The 19,320-nt window shown below is 34.6% G+C and overlaps 1 protein-coding gene across 9 annotated transcripts in view; it reads left to right on the top strand.

The window, feature by feature from the left end:
* Positions 1–19,253, top strand: part of slc5a10 (solute carrier family 5 member 10) — a 51,707-nt gene extending 32,454 nt beyond the window's left edge. For 5 of the 9 annotated variants that reach the window (XM_087236694.1, XM_087236696.1, XM_087236695.2 and 2 more), the window contains 6 exons: positions 817–924; positions 1,035–1,185; positions 3,193–3,361; positions 11,003–11,218; positions 13,680–13,770; positions 16,953–19,253. In XM_087236694.1, coding sequence (XP_087092820.1) covers positions 817–924; positions 1,035–1,185; positions 3,193–3,361; positions 11,003–11,218; positions 13,680–13,770; positions 16,953–17,149 — 932 coding nt within the window. In that variant the 3' untranslated portion in view covers positions 17,150–19,253. The remainder of the gene's footprint in view (positions 1–816; positions 925–1,034; positions 1,186–3,192; positions 3,362–11,002; positions 11,219–13,679; positions 13,771–16,952) is intronic. The other 4 variants (XR_015476198.1, XR_015476199.2, XR_015476201.1 and 1 more) reach the window with 1 other exon arrangement.
* The last annotated feature ends 67 nt before the right edge of the window (positions 19,254–19,320 follow it).

Below are 19,320 nucleotides of genomic sequence, written 5' to 3'. Positions count from 1 at the left end.
TTTATATTATTTGTTCTAGCATTTTCTGAAATGTTTTGTTTATTAATTGTTCCTTGTTTAAAATTTAAGTTAAGTAACAACTTAGGTGATAAAGTAGTTATAACTAATAAGTTATAATTTATATCAGTTATAACTATAAACTTAGTTATAACCATAACTTAGTTATAACTAGGCTCACACGAAATCTGCACAAGCAGAAATCCAGATTTTTTAGCCCATCATTTAGTTTATTTATTTACTTGTGTATATGTGGGTACATTAATATTTATTCAGTTTTTAAAAATAATGTCAGTAATATTATTGACGAATATGAAAATGTTCATTTCATTTATTTACAATACAGTTTGTAAAATAATATTTTCTTTCTTTCAGTAGATCTATTATATGAGAGACCTGCTTTGTTTACCAAATAAGTGGATGTAATTGGATTTGCATCAAAAACATTAAATAATTTTTTATTTAATTTTTTTTATATATATTAAGTTTTTAGTTACGAAAAATCCTCTAAATCATTCCTCATTAAACTGAAGATTTTTTTTTTTTTTTTTTTGTTTTTTTACAAAATTCTGCACAGAGATAGCAAAAAATGTCAGCAGATTCTGCCTGGCCCTAGTTATAACTAAAGCTATAATGGCTGTATTACATTTATTTTTAAATCAAGACATTTTTAACAAATAATAAAAAATAATGATGCAGTTTTTTCAAACTAAAGGAATGTTTTCTGTCTCTTAAAAAAAGGTTTTCACAATTTTTCCCCGAATAAGGGGAATAAACCTAATATAAATAGCTGCATTGAAAAAAATTATTTTTTCTCAGACACAGTGGCTTGTGTGGACCCTGAAGAGTGTGTGAAGGTGTGTGGCGCAGAGGTGGGCTGCTCCAACATTGCTTTTCCTAAACTGGTCATCGAACTCATGCCTAGCGGTAATCAGGAGCTCTTATTCTTTTTTACATTAAGCATTTTGATTGTCATTACATATTTTATCAAGTGTGTCATGAACGTTAATAATCATGTAGTTGTAAACGTTTTTCAGGCCTTCGGGGGTTAATGATAGCTGTAATGATGGCAGCATTGATGTCATCACTTACCTCCATCTTCAACAGCAGCAGCACCCTCTTCACCATGGACATCTGGAAGAAATATCGAAGAGGTGCAAGCGAAAAAGAGCTGCTACTTGTTGGCAGGTATTAATATTTGTTCATGACTGCTTTTGACAAGTCATCCAGGAACCTGTGTCAGCTATTAAAAATGATCAATTATTATGACATGCATTAAGATAACATGTTGTCTAAGATCCAACATTACGGTGTTTGGTGCAAAAGCTATCACAGGAAAGAATGTCGAAATTATTTTTGGCATTAGAAATGCAATCCAAAATCGTGATAAGAAATATATATTAATCATTTAGATTAGCTTGTAACTCGTTTGTCATTAGCTGAGATCAGTTTATGAAAATAAAACCAAACATTTTCTTTATTTAATTAGACTATTGAAGATTAGTAGCCAAATATCATATCTGAAAATAAAATAAAAATAAATATGTCTGGAAAGTATTCATAGCGCTTCACTTTTTCCAAATTTTTTTTATGTTGCAGCCTTATTCCAAAATGGATTAAATTAATTTATTTCCTCAACATTCTACACACAATACCCCATAATGACAATGTGAAACAAGACTTTTTTAAATTGTCGCAAAGTTATTAAAAATAAAAAACCTGGAAAATCACATGTGAGTAGGTATTGACAGCCTTTGCTCAATACTTTGTTGATGCACTTTTGGCAGCATTTACAGCCTCAAGTCTTTTTGAATATGATGCCACTAGCTTGGCACACCTGTCTTTAGGAATCTTTGCCCATTCCTCTTTGCAGTACCTCTCAAGCTCTATCAGGTTGGATGGGAAGTGACAGTGTACAGCCATTTTCAGATCTCTTCAGAGATGTTCAATAGGATTTATATCTGGGCTCTGGCTCGGCCACTAAAGTACATTCACCGAGTTGTCATGATGCCACTCCATTGATATTTTGGTGGTGTGCTTTGGGTGATTGTCCTGCCGGAAGATGAACTGTCACCCAGTCTGAGGTCAAGAGCACTCTGAAGCAGGTTTTCATTCAGGATGTCTCTGTACATTGCTGCATTCATCTTTCCCTCTATCCTGACTAGTCTTCCAGTTCCTGCTGCTGAAAAACATCCCCACAGCCTGATGCTGCCACCACCATGCTTCACTGTAGGGATGGTATTGGCCTGGTGATGAGCGGTGCCTGGTTTTCTCTAAACGTAACGCCTGGCATTTACTCTATCAGATCAGAGAATTTTGTTTTTTAGGTCTAAGAGTCCTTCAGATGCCTTTTGGCAAATTCCAGGCGGGAAGTGGCTTTCGTCTGGCCACTCTACCATACAGGCCTAATTGGTGGATTGCTGCACAGATGGTTGTCCGTCTGTAAGGTTTTTCTCTTTCCACACAAGAATGCTGGAGCTCAGACAGAATGATCATCGGGTTATTGATCACCTCCCTGACTAAGGCCCTTCTGCCTCGATCACGCAGCTTAGATGGCTAGCCAGCTCTAGGAAGAGTCCTGGTGGTTCTAAACATCTTCCACTTACAGATGATGGAGGCCACTGTGCTCATTGAAATGTTTAGAGAAGCAGCAATTTTTCTGTAACCTTCCCCAGCCTTGTGCCTCAATACAATCCTGTCTCACAGGACTACAGACAATTCCTTTGTCTTCATGCTTGGTTTTTGCTTTGACATGCACTGTCAACCCTGGGACCTTATATAGACAGGTGTATGCCTTTTCAAATCATGTCCAATCAACTGAATTTACCACAGGTGAACTCATTTAAGCTGCTGAAACATCTCAAGGATGATAAGTGGAAACAGAATGTACCTGAGCTCAATTTAGAGCTTCACGGAAAGGCTGTAAATACTGATGTACATGTGATTTTTCATCTTTTTTATTTTTTATAAATTTGCAACAATTAAAAAAAAAATCACATTGTCATTATGGGGTATTGTGTGTAAAATTTTTGTGGAAATAAATGAATTTAATCCATTCTGGAATAAGGCTGAAGCATAAAAAACTATGGAAAAAGTGAAGCGCTATGAATGCACTATATGATCAGCTTTATGACCATAATGATAATTTCCATATCAAGTTCATATCAAAACTAATATGTTGATTTGTTCTGTCAGGATAGTGACTGTCATTCTGGTGGTGATCAGCGTTGTGTGGATCCCAATTCTTCAGAGTGCTAACAGCGGTCAGCTTTATGTTTACATCCAGTCGGTCACCAGCTATCTGGCCCCTCCTGTTACTGCCATTTTTGTAATGGCGGTTTTTTGGAAAAGAACCAACGAAGCGGTAATGCACACACAAACGCATTCATACAACAGATAAACAGTGTCTGTTGCCTCACTTAGACTGTGTACATATTGACATACCAGCATTATCAGTCATATGCGTTTGAAGAAAGCTCTTCTCTCTCGCAAAGAAGGAATGTCAGGCTTTAATGCTTCCGATTGGTGAGGGTGTGTGTTTTTGTCTGTGCAAACACAAAGAGTGTTTCTGAATGACAGTGAAGGAGAGAATAACTTTCACTCATAAGTGACTGAGATAAGAGAAGTTCATATCTGTTTATAAAAAGTCATGCAATAAAGGATCACTCCACATTTTTTTGTTGGCAATAGGCTCATTTTACAGCTCTCATACAGATTAGTGTTACCATTTTTGAATCCATTCAGCCAATCTCTGGGTCAACCAGGAATGCTTTTAATCAGATTAGAGCCTTAGTATCTCACTCAAAAAATTCAAAATGGAGTTTAGATAATTTCCTATTTAAAGTTTGATTCTTCTATAGTTACATCTTGTACTAAGACTGATGGAAAATGAAAGGTTGCTGTTTCCTTGGTTGATATGGAAAGGAAATTCTAGTGTAAAACTGGTGTAAAAACTCACTCATTCTGATGTAAAAAGAAACTTTGCAGCTGTACCATGGCTGCAGCAGGCACAATAAAATCATGCAGCACCTGAAAATCACCCCCAGCCAGGTAACTAGGAAAAAGCGCTGCATAATATAATTTTTATTATAGAAATTATCAAAACTATTTTTTTGAGTGAGATGCTAATGGTCCAATCCAATTGAATAAATTATGCTAAGCTAAGCTAAATTTCCTCCTGCCAGACCCAGAGATTGGGGGAATGTATTCAAAAAGGTAAAATTCAACTGTTTAACTCTATAAGGAGATTTAAAATCGGCCTGTTTGCAAAAAATAAATTAATTTAAAAAATGGATTGTTCTGTAAATACAAGTCATTTTATTGTAGTGTTTATGAATCGTTATAACAAATAGTTTTTGATTAATAATGAAAGCATTAAATCAAAATTTTTCTGAGCAGCATTTTTAGTGAGATGCTAATGGTCTAATCTGATTGAATGATTTATGCTAAGCTAATCTTAGTAAAGTCCTAGCTTAAAGTCCTAGTCCTAGAGACTAGTCCCCCTGCCAGACCCAGAGATTGGGGGAATGTAATCAAAAAGGTAAAACTCATCTGTTTAGCTCTAGGGGAGATGTAAAATGATCCTATTTGCAAAAATAAAATAAATTTTTAAAAAGTGTTCCATTAATATAAGTCATTATATTGTAGTTTTTTTTTTTTTAGTCGTTATAAAATCAGTTTTTGAATAGTAATAAAAGCTTTAAGTAAAACTTATCTAAGCAGCATTTTACTTTGTACATGCAAACAAAACATATATATTAAACAATCAAAATGATCAAAAGTCTTTTTTTTATTATTTGAGTGAGATGCTAATGGTCTAATCCGATTGAATGATTTATGCTAAGCTAAGCTAAAAATCCTCCTGCCCGACCCAGAGATTGGGGAAATTTATTCAAAAAGGTCAAACTCATCTGTTTAGCTCTAGGAGAGATGTAAAATGAGCTTTGCAAAAATAAATATATAAATAAAATAAAAAATGGAGTGTTCCATTAAACTACGTTATACTGTAGTTGTTGTTTTTTTTGTTGTTGTTGTTTTTTTGAGTCATTATAAAATCAGTTTGTCTAAGCAGAAATTTACTTTGTACATGTAGTATAAAAATTATAGATAGATGAACGGATGGATGGAGGGACAGACAGACAGACAGACAGACAGACAGACAGACAGACAGACAGACAGACAGACTATAGATAGATAGATAGATAGATAGATAGATAGATAGATAGATAGATAGATAGATAGATAGATAGATAGATAGATAGATAGATAGATAGATAGATAGATAGATAGATAGATAGATAGATAGACATTGCTATCAAATAGACAGATGGATAGCATGACAAAATTGCATGACGTTTTACTTGAGGTTTTTGCTAGGGAAAAACAAGGATATAGAAACAGAAGTAACATTGTGTGAGAGTGCATAAGATACAGACCTTGTGATTCAATAATTTGATACTTTGAAAACCCCTCTAACCCAATGCGTTTTGACAGATATGCTTAGCACGATCCTTTCAGAAGGCATGCGGTGTACCAGGCTGATTATCTTGGATGTTTCACTTAGAGCAAAGAGCTAAACACAGTTCTGCACATTGGCTGCATTAGAGCGACTGAGTCTGCCAAAGAGCTCACGTCATCTGTAACTCAGAGTTTTCGGTTCAGGCATGTTTAAAAAAGCATGAAAACCTGTTAAACAAAGCTTTTCAGGGCTCTGGAGGGTGGGATTTTAAAATTGGTGTGTTTTTTACCCTGAAGGCTGTATTAGTGGAAAGTTATTCCCCATCCCCCACAGGAGAAAGAAATACCCATTTATCCGGTGAGATCTCAAACAAGTTTAACTGCTCAAAATAGGGCTTGCATAATGTCTAAATTCAAAAATAAATTCAAGTAGCTCAAATACAAAATATATTATTTAATAAATAAAAAAGTTATGATGGCATTCAATATCGAATATATATGGGATATTCCACCAGAAACGTACATTATCTGTCCCTGAAGAAATAAAATACAGTAAATAAAAAGTATTTCATGCCAAAAATGTCTAAAATGGACTGATGGTTGATTTCTGTCAGTTGTTCCATGAATATGTCATTTATTTGGCTCTCAGATTTTTGTTTTTTATAAAACACTTTACATCATCAGCCCAATTAAACCTTCAGCTTTAATAATTTTCTTCTGCTAAAAACTGTTATTTAGAAAAATAAATCAGAATTAGCAAAGTTTAAGTTGTTATTGTTAAGTTGTTATTTATGTAACAAATTTTATTTAATTATAAATTTTTTTATTGTCCCTGAACAAAATAATGTGAAAACCTAGTAGGCCTACCTTAATTATTTTATTATACATTTTTTTTTATCAATTTCTTAATGAAATCACGGTTTTGAGCCGAACATATGAAAGAAATAGACACTTGAATATGACAGACGTCCTCATCAATATACGTATTTTTAATCTCATTAAATCAAACTTTACTAAAAGAGACAAAAAAATCTTAACAAATAACTGTAGACAGGTAGGGCGAAGCAGTGGCGCAGTAGTTAGTGCTGTCGCCTCACAGCAAGAAGGTCGCTAGTTCGAGCCTCGGCTCAGTTGGCGTTTCTGTGTGGAGTTTGCATGTTCTCCCTGCATTAAGTTGGGTTTCCTCCGGGTGCTCCGGTTTCCCCCACAGTCCAAAGACATGCGGTACAGGTGAATTGGGTTAGCTAAATTGTGCGTAGGATATGAGTGTGTGTGTGAATGTGTGTGTGGATGTTTCCCAGAAATGGGTTGCGGCTGGAAGGGCATCCGCTGCATAAAAACTTGCCGGATAAGTTTTTGGTTCATTCTGCTGGGGTGACCCCGGATTAATAAAGGGACTAAGCCAACAAAAAAATGAATGAATGAATGTAGACAGGTAGGGCAGCTAAACACTACAGCTGTTCTTACAGGAGAGATACCTATACACTGAAAAAAATGTCTGCCAAATTGTTGCAAACAATTTATTTGTGTTGAATTTAAACAAACAAATTAAATTTAGTGATTTTCAACTTAATTTATTTGTTTAACTTCAACATAAACAAATTGTTTACAACCCCTTAACTTAAAAAAATTACGTAAATTCAAGGAATCATCTTTGAATAATTTTTTTCAGTGTACCTAAAGCTCCCTTGAAAAGAATAGTACAGCTTCTTTTGGAAACACCAGTTAGTGCAAATGCAGTTTCAAACATATATTGATAGTGGCTCATCGAAGCATGAGACATGCAACATTTGTATTCAACCAATTTGTGAGAAAATGTAAAAAGACTGAAATAGGCTGTATATTCTTCCTACTATTAACATAGCCTGACATGCAAAGGGATATATTTTTGGTAGCTTGACTGGAAAGCATAATTGCCCAGGGATATCGGGCTAGCAGTTTTGCGAGCCCTGGCTAAAAAAAATGTTGTTCACTTAGAACAGAACTTCATTTTAAGCTTAATCATGCCCTGAGAAAAAGCAGCTTACCAGAAGAAACTAAAACTAGCTGAGTGACATTCATAGGGTAAAACATTTGTAGACACGCATCTGTGTGCCTCAGTGACAAATCTAAAATCATGACTAAAAATCTGTTCAGCCTATAGACCATATCAATGTGGCCATGTCATTGGCCCATGAACATTTCCTGCTTGTAAGTAAGCTACAAGAGGGAATTCAATCAAAGCTTCATGCTAAAACGATCAAAACATTATTTATCAAGGTTCTTTTTGGATTCTCGGAAACTGTAGAAGTTAAAAATGTAAAACAGGACATATATTGGGATCTTTTTTTTGCTTACATCTCCCAAAATGGTCTATAAAACTTATAAAAATCTTCTGTCTGTACACACTGCATATTTTTTGTGAAAACACACTCATAAATAAGGACTTTTGTTCACAGTTCCTACAATTATTAGTGGAAGTATCCACTTTTGGCGCACTTGAATTGCAGGAACTGGGAACAATTTTAATACTAGGAATGCCATTGTGGCGGAAATAAATGAGCTCTTACCTCAGAGTGGTCTAATCAAGTACAATAGGAACTGCAGTGATATAAGTGTAAACTGATTGGCTAAATATTGATGAATAAATAATGATGAACACTCCAATGCTTCATTTTTCTCATGTCTCTGGTGATCAAATTGCACAATGTACTTTCAGATATACTGTATATGCAAAATCATCATGCTTCAAATATTTGAACAAACTGAGTATGCTTTGTCAAATGACAATCTTTTCAGCTGAAGTACAGAACAGGTTTAACGTCAGGAACGATGTCAATATCTGGCCATAACTGTTCCTGAATGTGTTGAGGATGAAATATAAAATAAATTGTAATTATACCCAACAAAAGAATATGTATATAATATATAATATGTGAATGTTCATGTGGGTTTCCTCCAGGTGCTCCGGTTTCCTCTACAATGCAAATTTTAGATAGTATATTTAACTACCTTAGAGTTAAAATTAACACTCCCTCAGAGTTTATATGGGAACCACTATAAAAGTGTTAAAAAGACACTTTTGAAAGTGTTAACATTATCAACACTGGGAGAGTGTTAATTAGCAAACTCTTATAGTGTAAAATATATGTTAAATTTACGAAGTTGGTGCTAGTGGTGTAGTGGTTAGTGCGTTGACACATGCACTCTGCTGCTCGCGGCGACTCGGGTTCGATTCCGCCTCGCGGTCCTATGCCGATCCTTCCCCTCTCTCTGCTCCCCATGCTTTCCTGTCAATTCTCTCTACTGTCCTTTTAAAAATAAAAGGTGAAAACCCCGAAAAGATAATTATTAAAAAAAAATTGTTATATTTACGAAAAAAAATACCAGCAGCTGTGGTTGCCAGAGTTTCTGTGAAAAATATGGAAGTTTTATAGAACTGTATAAATTTATTAAAAAAAAAAAAAAAGTATTTCATGAACTGATCCAATGATCAGTTTACACAATCATAGCGTAGTGCACAAAAATGTAAAGTCATTAGATGCAATAATGTGTTCATGTGTGATTGAAATTAACAAACAGATTTTCACTGCATTAGTAACTATATAATTACCTATAAACAAAAGAAGATGCAGCATAACATCAAAAACTCTCAGTTCATCTTGGACTTGAACAGAGATGCTACTAACCTCTACAATGTTGATACAAAAAACGTTTTTTATTTTCCTTTCTTGATTTTGTGGAAAGATACCGGCAGCTGTGGTTGCCAGTAATCTACTGTTTTTAACATTTTACATTCGTAAATTCAGTTTACAGAATATTTCTGTTAATAAAAACACATTCCACAGTCTGTATTTTTTATCGAACACTATCCAAAGACATGTGGCACAGGTGAATTGAACTCAATTAGCTGTAGTGTATGTGTGTGAATGAGTGTATATGGATGTTTCCCAACACTGAATTGCAGCTGGAAGAGCATCCGCTGTGTAAAACATATGCTGGATAAGTTGGCGGTTCATTCCGCTGTGGTAACCCCGGATGTAGAAAGGGATTAAGCAGAAAATGAATGAATAAATGCCTATATATCATATATACGTTATATATCATTATGTTTGTCAGATATACAGTTGAAGTCAGAATTATTAGCCCCCCTGAATTATTAGCCTCCTGTTTATCCCCCCCCCCCCCCCCCCCCCAATTTCTGTTTAACGGAAAGAAGATTTATTCAACACATTTCTAAACATAACAGTTTTAATAACTCATTGCTAATAACTGATTTATTTTATCTTTGTCATGATGACAGTAAATAATATTTGACTAGAAATTTTCGAGACACTTCTATACAGCTTAAAGTGACATTTAAAGGCTTAACTAGGTTAATTAGGTTAACTAGGCAGGTTAGGGTTATTAGACAAGTTACTGTATTACGATGGTTTGTTCTGTAGACTATCGAAAAAGAATATAGTTTAAAGGGGCTAAAAATTTTGTCCTTAAAATGGTTTTAAAAAATTAAAAACTGCTTTTATTCTAGCCAAAATAAAACAAGAGTTTCTCCAGAAGAAAAAAAAAAATATTATCAGACATACTGTGAACATTTGCTTGCTCTTACAAACTTAATTTGGGAAATATTTAAAAAAGAAAAAAAAAATCAAAGGGGGGCTAATAATTCTGACTTCAACTGTACAATCATTCATTCGTTCATTTTCCTTCTGCTTAGTCCCTTATTTATCAGGGGTCGCCACAGAGAAATGAACCGCCAACTATTCCAGCATATGTTTTACGCAGCGGATGCCCTTCCAGCACTGGAAAACACCCATACACTCTCACATTCACACTCATGAACTACGGCCAATTTACTTAATTCAATTCACTTATAGCTCATGTCTTTGGATTGTGGGGGGAACCGGAACACCTCAAGGAAACCCATGCCAACCCAAGAAGAACATGCAAACTTCACACAGAAATCCCAACTGGCCCATTCGGGACTTGAACCAGTGACCTTCTTGCTGTGTTGCTAACCACTGAGCCACCAAAACAGACACATTCAGAATGCTAATGTTAGCTGCATTTACCTGTTTGTCCTGTCTGTAGATGTTTTCGTTAAATGATTTCTTGGCCAAACTGGGTCTGGTGGCTAGTATCTGTACCTATATCTGACTTTCTGTAACTAAATGCTGTGAAAGCACGCCCTTAATATCAAATACTTTCCACTTGAAAAATGACAGGAATTCACAGGAATGTTCTGTCAAGGTAAGAAGACGGATTGATTGATCAGGTGATTTCAGACACCCATCACTACAGTGTTTCACAGGTATTTTATGCTTGTCAAAGAACTTTCACAGCGCACTCCACCCTTAAGTCTCTTGAATAAGCAAATGAGAGGCTGTTATGTCAGGAATCTCAGCTCAGAGTTCATTTGGTGCATCCAGTCAAGGCACTTGAACGTTTAAGTGTTTAAAAATAATAATTAGGTTAACAGTCTCTCACGGTCATGTAACTGGCTGAGTAAAAGGGAGCACCGACTTTGGCATGCAGAGCTGAAAGTGTTTGTTTGGTATTGTGTTTGCAGGGAGCGTTCTGGGGCCTGATGGTGGGTTTAGTGGTGGGATTGACACGGATGGTCCTGGAGTTTGCGTTTCCTCCCCCTCGCTGTGGCGTGTTTGACCCTGCTCCCTCTGTCTTGAGGAGTATGCACTACCTGCACTTCGCCATCATACTGTGTGCCCTCACTGCTATAGTAGTGGCTGTGATCAGTCTATTGACCCCTCCACCCACTGAGGAACAGGTAATATTCTCTCCTGAATAGTGTTTTCAAGGTAAATCAATGAAATAAAGTTTCATTGTTTTACACCAATGCACTATAGTTCATAATGCCCTTGTTTAAAATCTAAAATCAGAATTTTGAGACGTTTTGAAACCAGTCTAAATGGATTCTGTTTGAAATGCTGATGTAAGATTCTACAATTATTATTGTCTGCAAAATACATTCATAAATGTCAATTGCCAGTTTTATCTGTGTAGCGTCACAACCCTGGTTTCGTGTGGAATAAATATACTGTGCCTTGTAAAAGTTGGTTTGTAATATCTCACATGCTTTAAGGATTTGAGGTCTTTTATATTGACTAAATCAAATATTCTGACCCAAAATACAAAGACAAAGACAAAGTTGTATTGTGGATTACTGCAGTCTTCATTCTCACATGATCCTTCAGATGTCACATGATAATTTGGTGGTTATGAAACATTCTTTATGACATAGTTATGCTGGTTCAAAAAATTTAGAAACTTTAAAGAAGCCATACAATGAAGTTACTGTCACTTTTGATCATTCGAATGCATCTTTGCTGAAAAAATGTATTAATCATTTCTTAAATGAGACCCTGAAACCCAAACCTTATTGCACGAGTACATATTTAGAAATAGATGTTTTCTTTATGCCAAAAATCATTAGAACATTAGCGCAAGTAAAAATCATGAATATATTTCCCATTTTAAATATATCAAAGCTCAATTTTTGATTAGTAATGTGCATTGCTATAAGCACTTCATTTAAACAACTATGTTGTTTATATATTATATGTGTATGGCCATACACAATAAATGCACTATTTAAATACACACATTACATTACATATGAATATATATACAGTGCTTAGCATAAATGAGTACACCCCATTTTGAAATGAATATTTTTATCCATTTCTCAGTGAATATGGGTAATATATATTGGTGCGTTTAAACAAAACAGATTTATTAAACAGATATATTTATTAAACGAATATTTGAGTCACAGAACATCTTTGGAAAGATAATACAATTAAATTCAAGCAAAATATTGCAAAAAAATAGAAACTACATTTCAACAATATTTTATATATTTTTTTGTTTCATTTGATTGAAGTTTTTCCTCAAGATATAAATTACTACTACAAATTTTTTAACCATTATCATATGTTATTTTGTTGGATTAGCACCAGATTTGACTTCAGTACTGACTGAACTATATATGCACGAATATAATATATGAACTGTATATGCACGAATATAATACTGCAAAGCATCCTATAGAAAAAATAAATTGAAATGAGAGATGTGTGGGGGGTGTACTCGTATATGCTGAGCACTGTATATACAGGTGTGTGTGTGTGTGTGTGTGTGTGTGTGTGTGTGTGTGTGTGTGTGTGTGTGTGTGTGTGTGTGTGTATATATACATTTCAAGATCAATTTCAATTGATTTCAAACAATAGGCATTTATGACTGGTTTTGTGGTTCAGCATCACAAATTAACCATTGTATTGTGTACTGTTCATATTGACTGCCATGTTCGTGGCTGTTTTTGCCCCATTCACTTCCATTATAAAAAATTGTTTGATTGCAAAGCATTGACACCAAATAATCATGTATTCTTGATTTTGGGTGTTTTTTCCTGTTGGGAAGAGGTCAAACATTTAATTTTTGCTGTTGATCATCAGTTGACACTATTAATGGTTTAAATAGGCCTGTGCAAAAAAGTTTCTGATTTTTATATTCTATGGGCTCTTTGGAGTTCTATGGAGTAAAACAGCAGATATAATATTTATCTACAAACTAAGCTGTTTGTGCACTGCAACTAATGATCAACAGTAAACATTTGTAATTTTACCTCTTCCCAACAGGGAAAACCACCAATATTCAAGAATGCTTGATGATATGAGGTCATGGCTTTGTCAAAAAAAAAAAAAAAGTCACTGTAATGGAAGTCAATGGGGCAAAAACAGCCCTGAACATAACGAAAGGGTAGTATATTTGCCCAGAGTGTTTTTAAAAAAAAATTCCAAACATTTTCCCAAAATATGTGTCAAAATAAGATTTGCCATCAAAAACCATTCTATTGCTGAAACACGGCAAAAGCTGTGACCAAATTATGACATCTGTGCTGTGACCAAATTAAAACATCCCCAACAGCACACAAGGGTTAAGCAAATAATGAATTAATTTTATTAAATACATTGTTATCATGTGTCCTCACTATTATCATGTTTAATTCAGCAATACAAGCACTGAAAAACCAAAACACTTTTTAGTTTGTACTTTTAATAAAACTGTGTGTAAAATTGACAGTTTAGTCAAACAATGAAAAGAAAGAATAAAGAAATTACTTAAAATGATCAATCAATCAATCCCTTCATTGAGGATTTGTTCAAAATGGTATTTAATCAAATCCAGTAGTATATTTGCATATGTACTTGTGTTTGTTTTTGTTTCAGACACGTAATCTTACATGGTGGAATCTCCACAACAGCACTGAGAGAGAAATCCCTCTGCAGAAAGTCTCTACACTCAGCCGCAGGACAGACGGTAGGAAACACAGACATTTGTTTTCACTACTTTAATGAGGTTAACAAATATATATCACCTATACTATTGCTGCAGAGTACCACAAAACATAACCAGCAAAGGAACCTGCTTGATTTAAAAAGAATTGATTCAGAAAAAATAATTCAGAAAGAAACAATCCAGCCAATTTAGTCAAGCTATTATGTCCTTTTGACCTGTGATTGGCTAGTCCATGTTCAACAACTTACACTATATCAGTAAGGAGGACATTTCTGAGTGATGAGGACATGTTTTACGGGACAGTTTATAGACTAATCCAGCTTCCTTCCACAAGTCGAGGTGTGAGAGGAGTATATATTGTAGTATGATTGATCTCCTGAGGATTGTTGTGGTCTATTCATCAGGGTGTGGCGGTGTTCTGCGTTTGTGTATCAGTTGACAAAACAAAAGTCTTATATGCGTGAGAACACACACAAGGAACTGAGAAAAATACCAATTGGCATTTTGTTGCTTTTCAAGTGCAAGTGGATTATGTTACCAAACACAGCGTTAGGATATTGCATTGTGCTTTTAAAATTAGTCTCAGCATATTCTCAGCATATATGAGCACAGTCCTCACAAATCTCTTATTTGTATTAATATTTTCTCTAAGATGCTTTACAATAATATATTTCTGCATATACAGTTGAAGTCAGAATGATTTGCCCCCCTTTGATTTTTTTTTCTTTTTAAAATATTTTCCAAATGATGTTTAACAGAGTAAGTAAATTTTTACAGTATGTCTGATAATATTTTTTTAATCTGAAGAAAGTCTTATTTGCTTTGTTTTGGCTATAATAAAAACAGTATTTCATTTTTAAACACCATTTTAAGGTCAAAATTTTTAGCCCCTTCAAGCTATATATTTTCTCTATAGTCTACAGAACAAACCATCGTTATACAATAGTTTGTCCAGTTATCCTAATCTGCCTAGTTAACCTCATTAACCTAGTTAAGCCTTTAAATGTCACGTTAAGCTGGATAGAAAAGTTTTGAAAAATATCTAGTAGTATATTATTTACTGTCATCATAGCAAAGATAAAATAAATCAGTTATTAGAGATGAGTTATTAAAACTATTATGTTTAGAAATGTGTTGATGCACCTCTTTTGTATATTCCCTCTTTTGGATATTACCAAGCCTCTCATGTTAAATGACAACATATGGACTGAACAAATATACACAGTACACTCTGTTTTCTCACTGTCAACTCAGGAACTCTGGAATGATGTGTATATGTGTATATGTATGTGTGTATGTGCATATATGTATGTATGTATATATATATTTTTTTTTTCTTCTCTTTTAACGCAGTGGTTTTGGTTGGGTAGGGGTAATGTAATGCTTTAAACTGTAAATGCAAAAACTTAATAAATAAATATTCAAAAAAAAATCTCTCAGTTAAACAGAAATTGGGGGAAAAAATAAACAGGGGGGCTAATAATTCTGACTTCAACTGTACATTAGATTAGTCAGTACTGAAGCCAAATCTGGAGCTTATCTAACAAAACAACTTATGATAATCGTCCAAAATTACCACACCCAAATGTATATGTCAGGGAAAAATATTAAATAAAACATTTAAAAAGAACAAAATTCAAAATAAACAAAACAAATTTGTTGACGTTTTCTAGTTTGTAATATTTCCCCCCCAATATTTCACATGAATTTAAATAAAAATGTAATCTTATGGTCACTAAAATATACCCTTAATAAATATATCTATTTAATAAATCTGTTTCAAATGCACCAAAATACATGACCTACATTCACTGAGAAATGAATAAAAATATTAATAAAAATATTCATTTTCAAAACGGGGTGTAATTATTTATGTTGAGCATTTACACGGTTCGTAAATCAGAATTTCAGATCACAAATAGATGAGGGGGGTGCGTTCTTGTTTTCACATGGTGTTCTAAAGGGCACCTGTAATGCAAAATCAACATTTAGACCTTTTAGACCATTTAGACCTCAACATTTGTGTAGGTATATGTGTCCATGATAATACTGGAGTGATAAAAGTATTTTATTATTTTCTGACGTCAAAATAAGATGCAAAGCATTGCGGTTGTGTGGTTTTCCCTACCTACCGACAGGTTTGTATCAACATGTCTCTGTGGTAACACAAAAGTCTACAGGACAGGATTTGCAAAAATAAAATAGGATTTAAAAAATCTGATCCAACTCCCTGTGATCAAACTGCGCTTTAAGAAGCAGTAAGTGGTACGATATGTGCTTGTGAAATACATCCTAACATTTACTTGCAGTTGACGCAAGAAAAAAATTCATTCAAACGTCTGAAAACTGGCCGATTCAGAGCACTGAATTTCTTTCTCGCATCGACTGATTGGTGCGATTATGCATTCACATCGGTATGAACCATTTTAGGGGGCTAAAATCAATATTTACATAATATTTTTTAATAATCAATATTACTTAATAGTGAGATACAGGTATTTCTTACTATTAAAGTTCTGACTCCCCATACATCTTGTGTTGACATCCTTAAGGTGTACCAAGCTTTAATTAGAGGGGTCAATCTCCCCCAAACCAAAATACATTCATAAATTAGATTTACTGAAGCATGCAATACACCAACTATTACCAAGAAAGTTGACCCCGTGGATCATCAATGTATAATTCACACCCTGATTATAAATAGAATATATCGTTATTCGTTTATAATAATAATAATAATTCATTCATTCATTCATTTTCTTGTCGGCTTAGTCCTTTTATTAATTTGGGGTCGCCACAGCAGAATGAACCGCCAATTTATCCAGCAAGTTTTTACACAGCGGATGCCCTTCTAGTTGCAACCCATCTCTGGGAAACATCCCTACACACTTATACACTTTGGACAATTTAGCCTTCCCAATTCACCTGTACCGCATGTCTTTGGACTTTGGGGGAAACCGGAGCACCCGGAGGAAACCCACGCGAACGCAGGGAGAACATGCAAACTCCACACAGAAATGCCAACTGACCCAGCCAAGGCTCGAACCAGCGACCTTCTTGCTGTAAGGCAACAGCACTACCTACTGCGCCACTGCGTCACCCTAATAATAGCAATAATAATAATTTTTATTATTATTAAATGTAAATACTATAACTGTTCTTAAAATGTACATTTGACATCCACCCTTTGTCTTCGATTCTAGGCTGTGAGTCTGTGCGCAGAGGTAAATGTGTCCGCACCGCTGGCTTCTGCAGCCCTCGACCAGGCCGTTTCGCATCCGGGACTCCACCCCCCATCATTCACAGCACCACAGAAGATCCCTTCTGGTCTCGTTTCTGCTGTGTCAATGCCATCATTCTCATGTGCGTTAACATCTTCCTCTATGCTTACTACGCATAACATACAAAGCAGCTTTTTTGTGTTTTTGATACAAATGCTCCACTTAAATATCTTATAAAACCTTTTGGATTTCAATTATTATTTACCTTCATTAAATTTGCTATTCAATTGAGTGGAAAACATTGCAAGGCATCATCAGCGGACTCAACTGACTGATAAATAGTGATACAGTAAATTATTTGTTATTTGTGACATAAAACTGCACATTTGGCTTTGAGAAACAGGTTTTACCATCAGCAATAGGTTATAATAAGATCTAACTGTATGTTTGATTAATACGTTTGCAATGGCTGGGAAAAAAAAAAAGTAAATGTGATCATTATCGAATACTCCCAAAGAAATGGGCGTAAATTTAACTGCAGTTTTAAATAAATGAGCAGTGATTAAAGTGTAATTTTCTGTACAGCACATCCATTGACTGTGTAATTTCAGCCTTAATTATTTTTTCAACAATAGTGGGAGAATAGTCAGCGATTATATGGTTGTGAGATAAGCTCATAAATGATTTGAAGCCTTGTGTGCTGTTGGGGATGTTTTTGTCCACTCTGTGGAGATGTTGAGTCTTATTTCTACACAACTATCCCTTTGTTTGAGCAAATAAAAGGATATTTGGTGACAAATCTTTTTTTTTTGACACAAATTTTGGGGAAATGCTCTGAAAAATGTTTAAACCTCAACAAATGTACTACCCTTTTCTTATGTTAGTGGCTGTTTTTGCCCCATTGACTTCCATTGTAATATATATATATTTTATTCCAAAGCTATATTAACACTATATTATTATGTATTCTTGATTGTCTGTGGTTTTCCCTGTTGAATAGAGGTACAATTTGTCATTTTTGCAGTTGATCATCAGTTGCAATGCAAAAAAAAGCTTATTTTCTGGCTTTTCTATGGAGTTGCATGTGGTATATTGTGTTTTAGAGTGTGTGAGAGTGACCTTCGTGCACTTACACTGACCGCATTTACACGGACATCAGTAATCAAACTATTTGCCTTAATCTGAATAAGACAATAATATGATTAAGGTGTTTACATGAGCTTCTTTTTAAATGTTCCTTTCATGATCCGTTTTACATGCACATAATTCAATTAACGTCATCTAGTTTTCCTTCGGAGTTTCATGTAATTTCGGGTGTTTCATTTTTATTTTGTTGACTTTGAGTTTGGCACTTTCACTTTCATTCAGGAACATTTCATGCATCTTGCTGTGACAAACGTGATAATAAATGCGAGTATGAGCTGCTAGAAGAGTGTAGTTTTAGTGGAATATGATACTGCATGTCATATGGGGAAAAAAAAAAAAACTCAGCATTTCATGATGCAGGTGTCTGTGGTCCTTCACTGACTCGGTAGGTGCAGAGAATAGCGTCAAACAGCCGAGTGTGTATGGAATATCCTGTCGCAAAATGCAGCGAAAGTCTTACACAATGATAATAGTTTGATTGTGGTGTTTACATGCCTGTACTGCACTTCAATAATGTGAAAAATACTCCATGTCTTAATTCGATTTCTGTTCAGTTTGATTATGAACTTAATAGCATTAATTAAAAATCGCTGTTTACATAGTGAACTCTTTATCAGAGTATTGTTTTAATCGCATTTAAATCAGATTATCGGTGTCTGTAAACATACTCATTGATTTGTCTGGGAAAATCTAAATAAGCAGCTCAAAACATAGTAAACACAGTAAGTACAGTATATTTATGCACACACACTCCATATAAAAGTCAGATTTCTTTTGTTGCACAGGCATATCTAAAGGGTTAATGGTGATAGCTGATGATCAACAGTGACAATGACAAATTTCACCTCTTCCCAACAGGGAAAAACACCAACAATCAAGAATGCATGATTATGTGGTGTCAAGGCTTTGCAGTAAAAAAATATTGTTATAAAAATATTAACGGGGCAAAAACAGCCACTAACATAATGAAAGGGAGGTCAACTTAAGCAACACACAAGGGTTAAACACAGAAATGTATGGAGGGTTACTTTAAAAGTGAAATGTTGAATATTTATGGATTTTATTTGTTCTTTTTTCTCTTAATTTTTTTGTTGTTTTATTATAAATGTGAAAATTGACATTAAAATCGTGAAGCAGTGTGTTTGAATGTGCAGATTTTGTGCACCTTTACAGCATTTAGAGTACAAAAGGGAACATAGCAAAA

Source organism: Danio rerio, chromosome 1 (assembly GCF_052040795.2).
Source record: "Danio rerio strain M-AB ecotype USA chromosome 1, GRCz13ab, whole genome shotgun sequence".
Taxonomy (NCBI): domain Eukaryota; kingdom Metazoa; phylum Chordata; class Actinopteri; order Cypriniformes; family Danionidae; genus Danio; species Danio rerio.
This window is presented reverse-complemented; position numbering and strand designations above follow the sequence as displayed.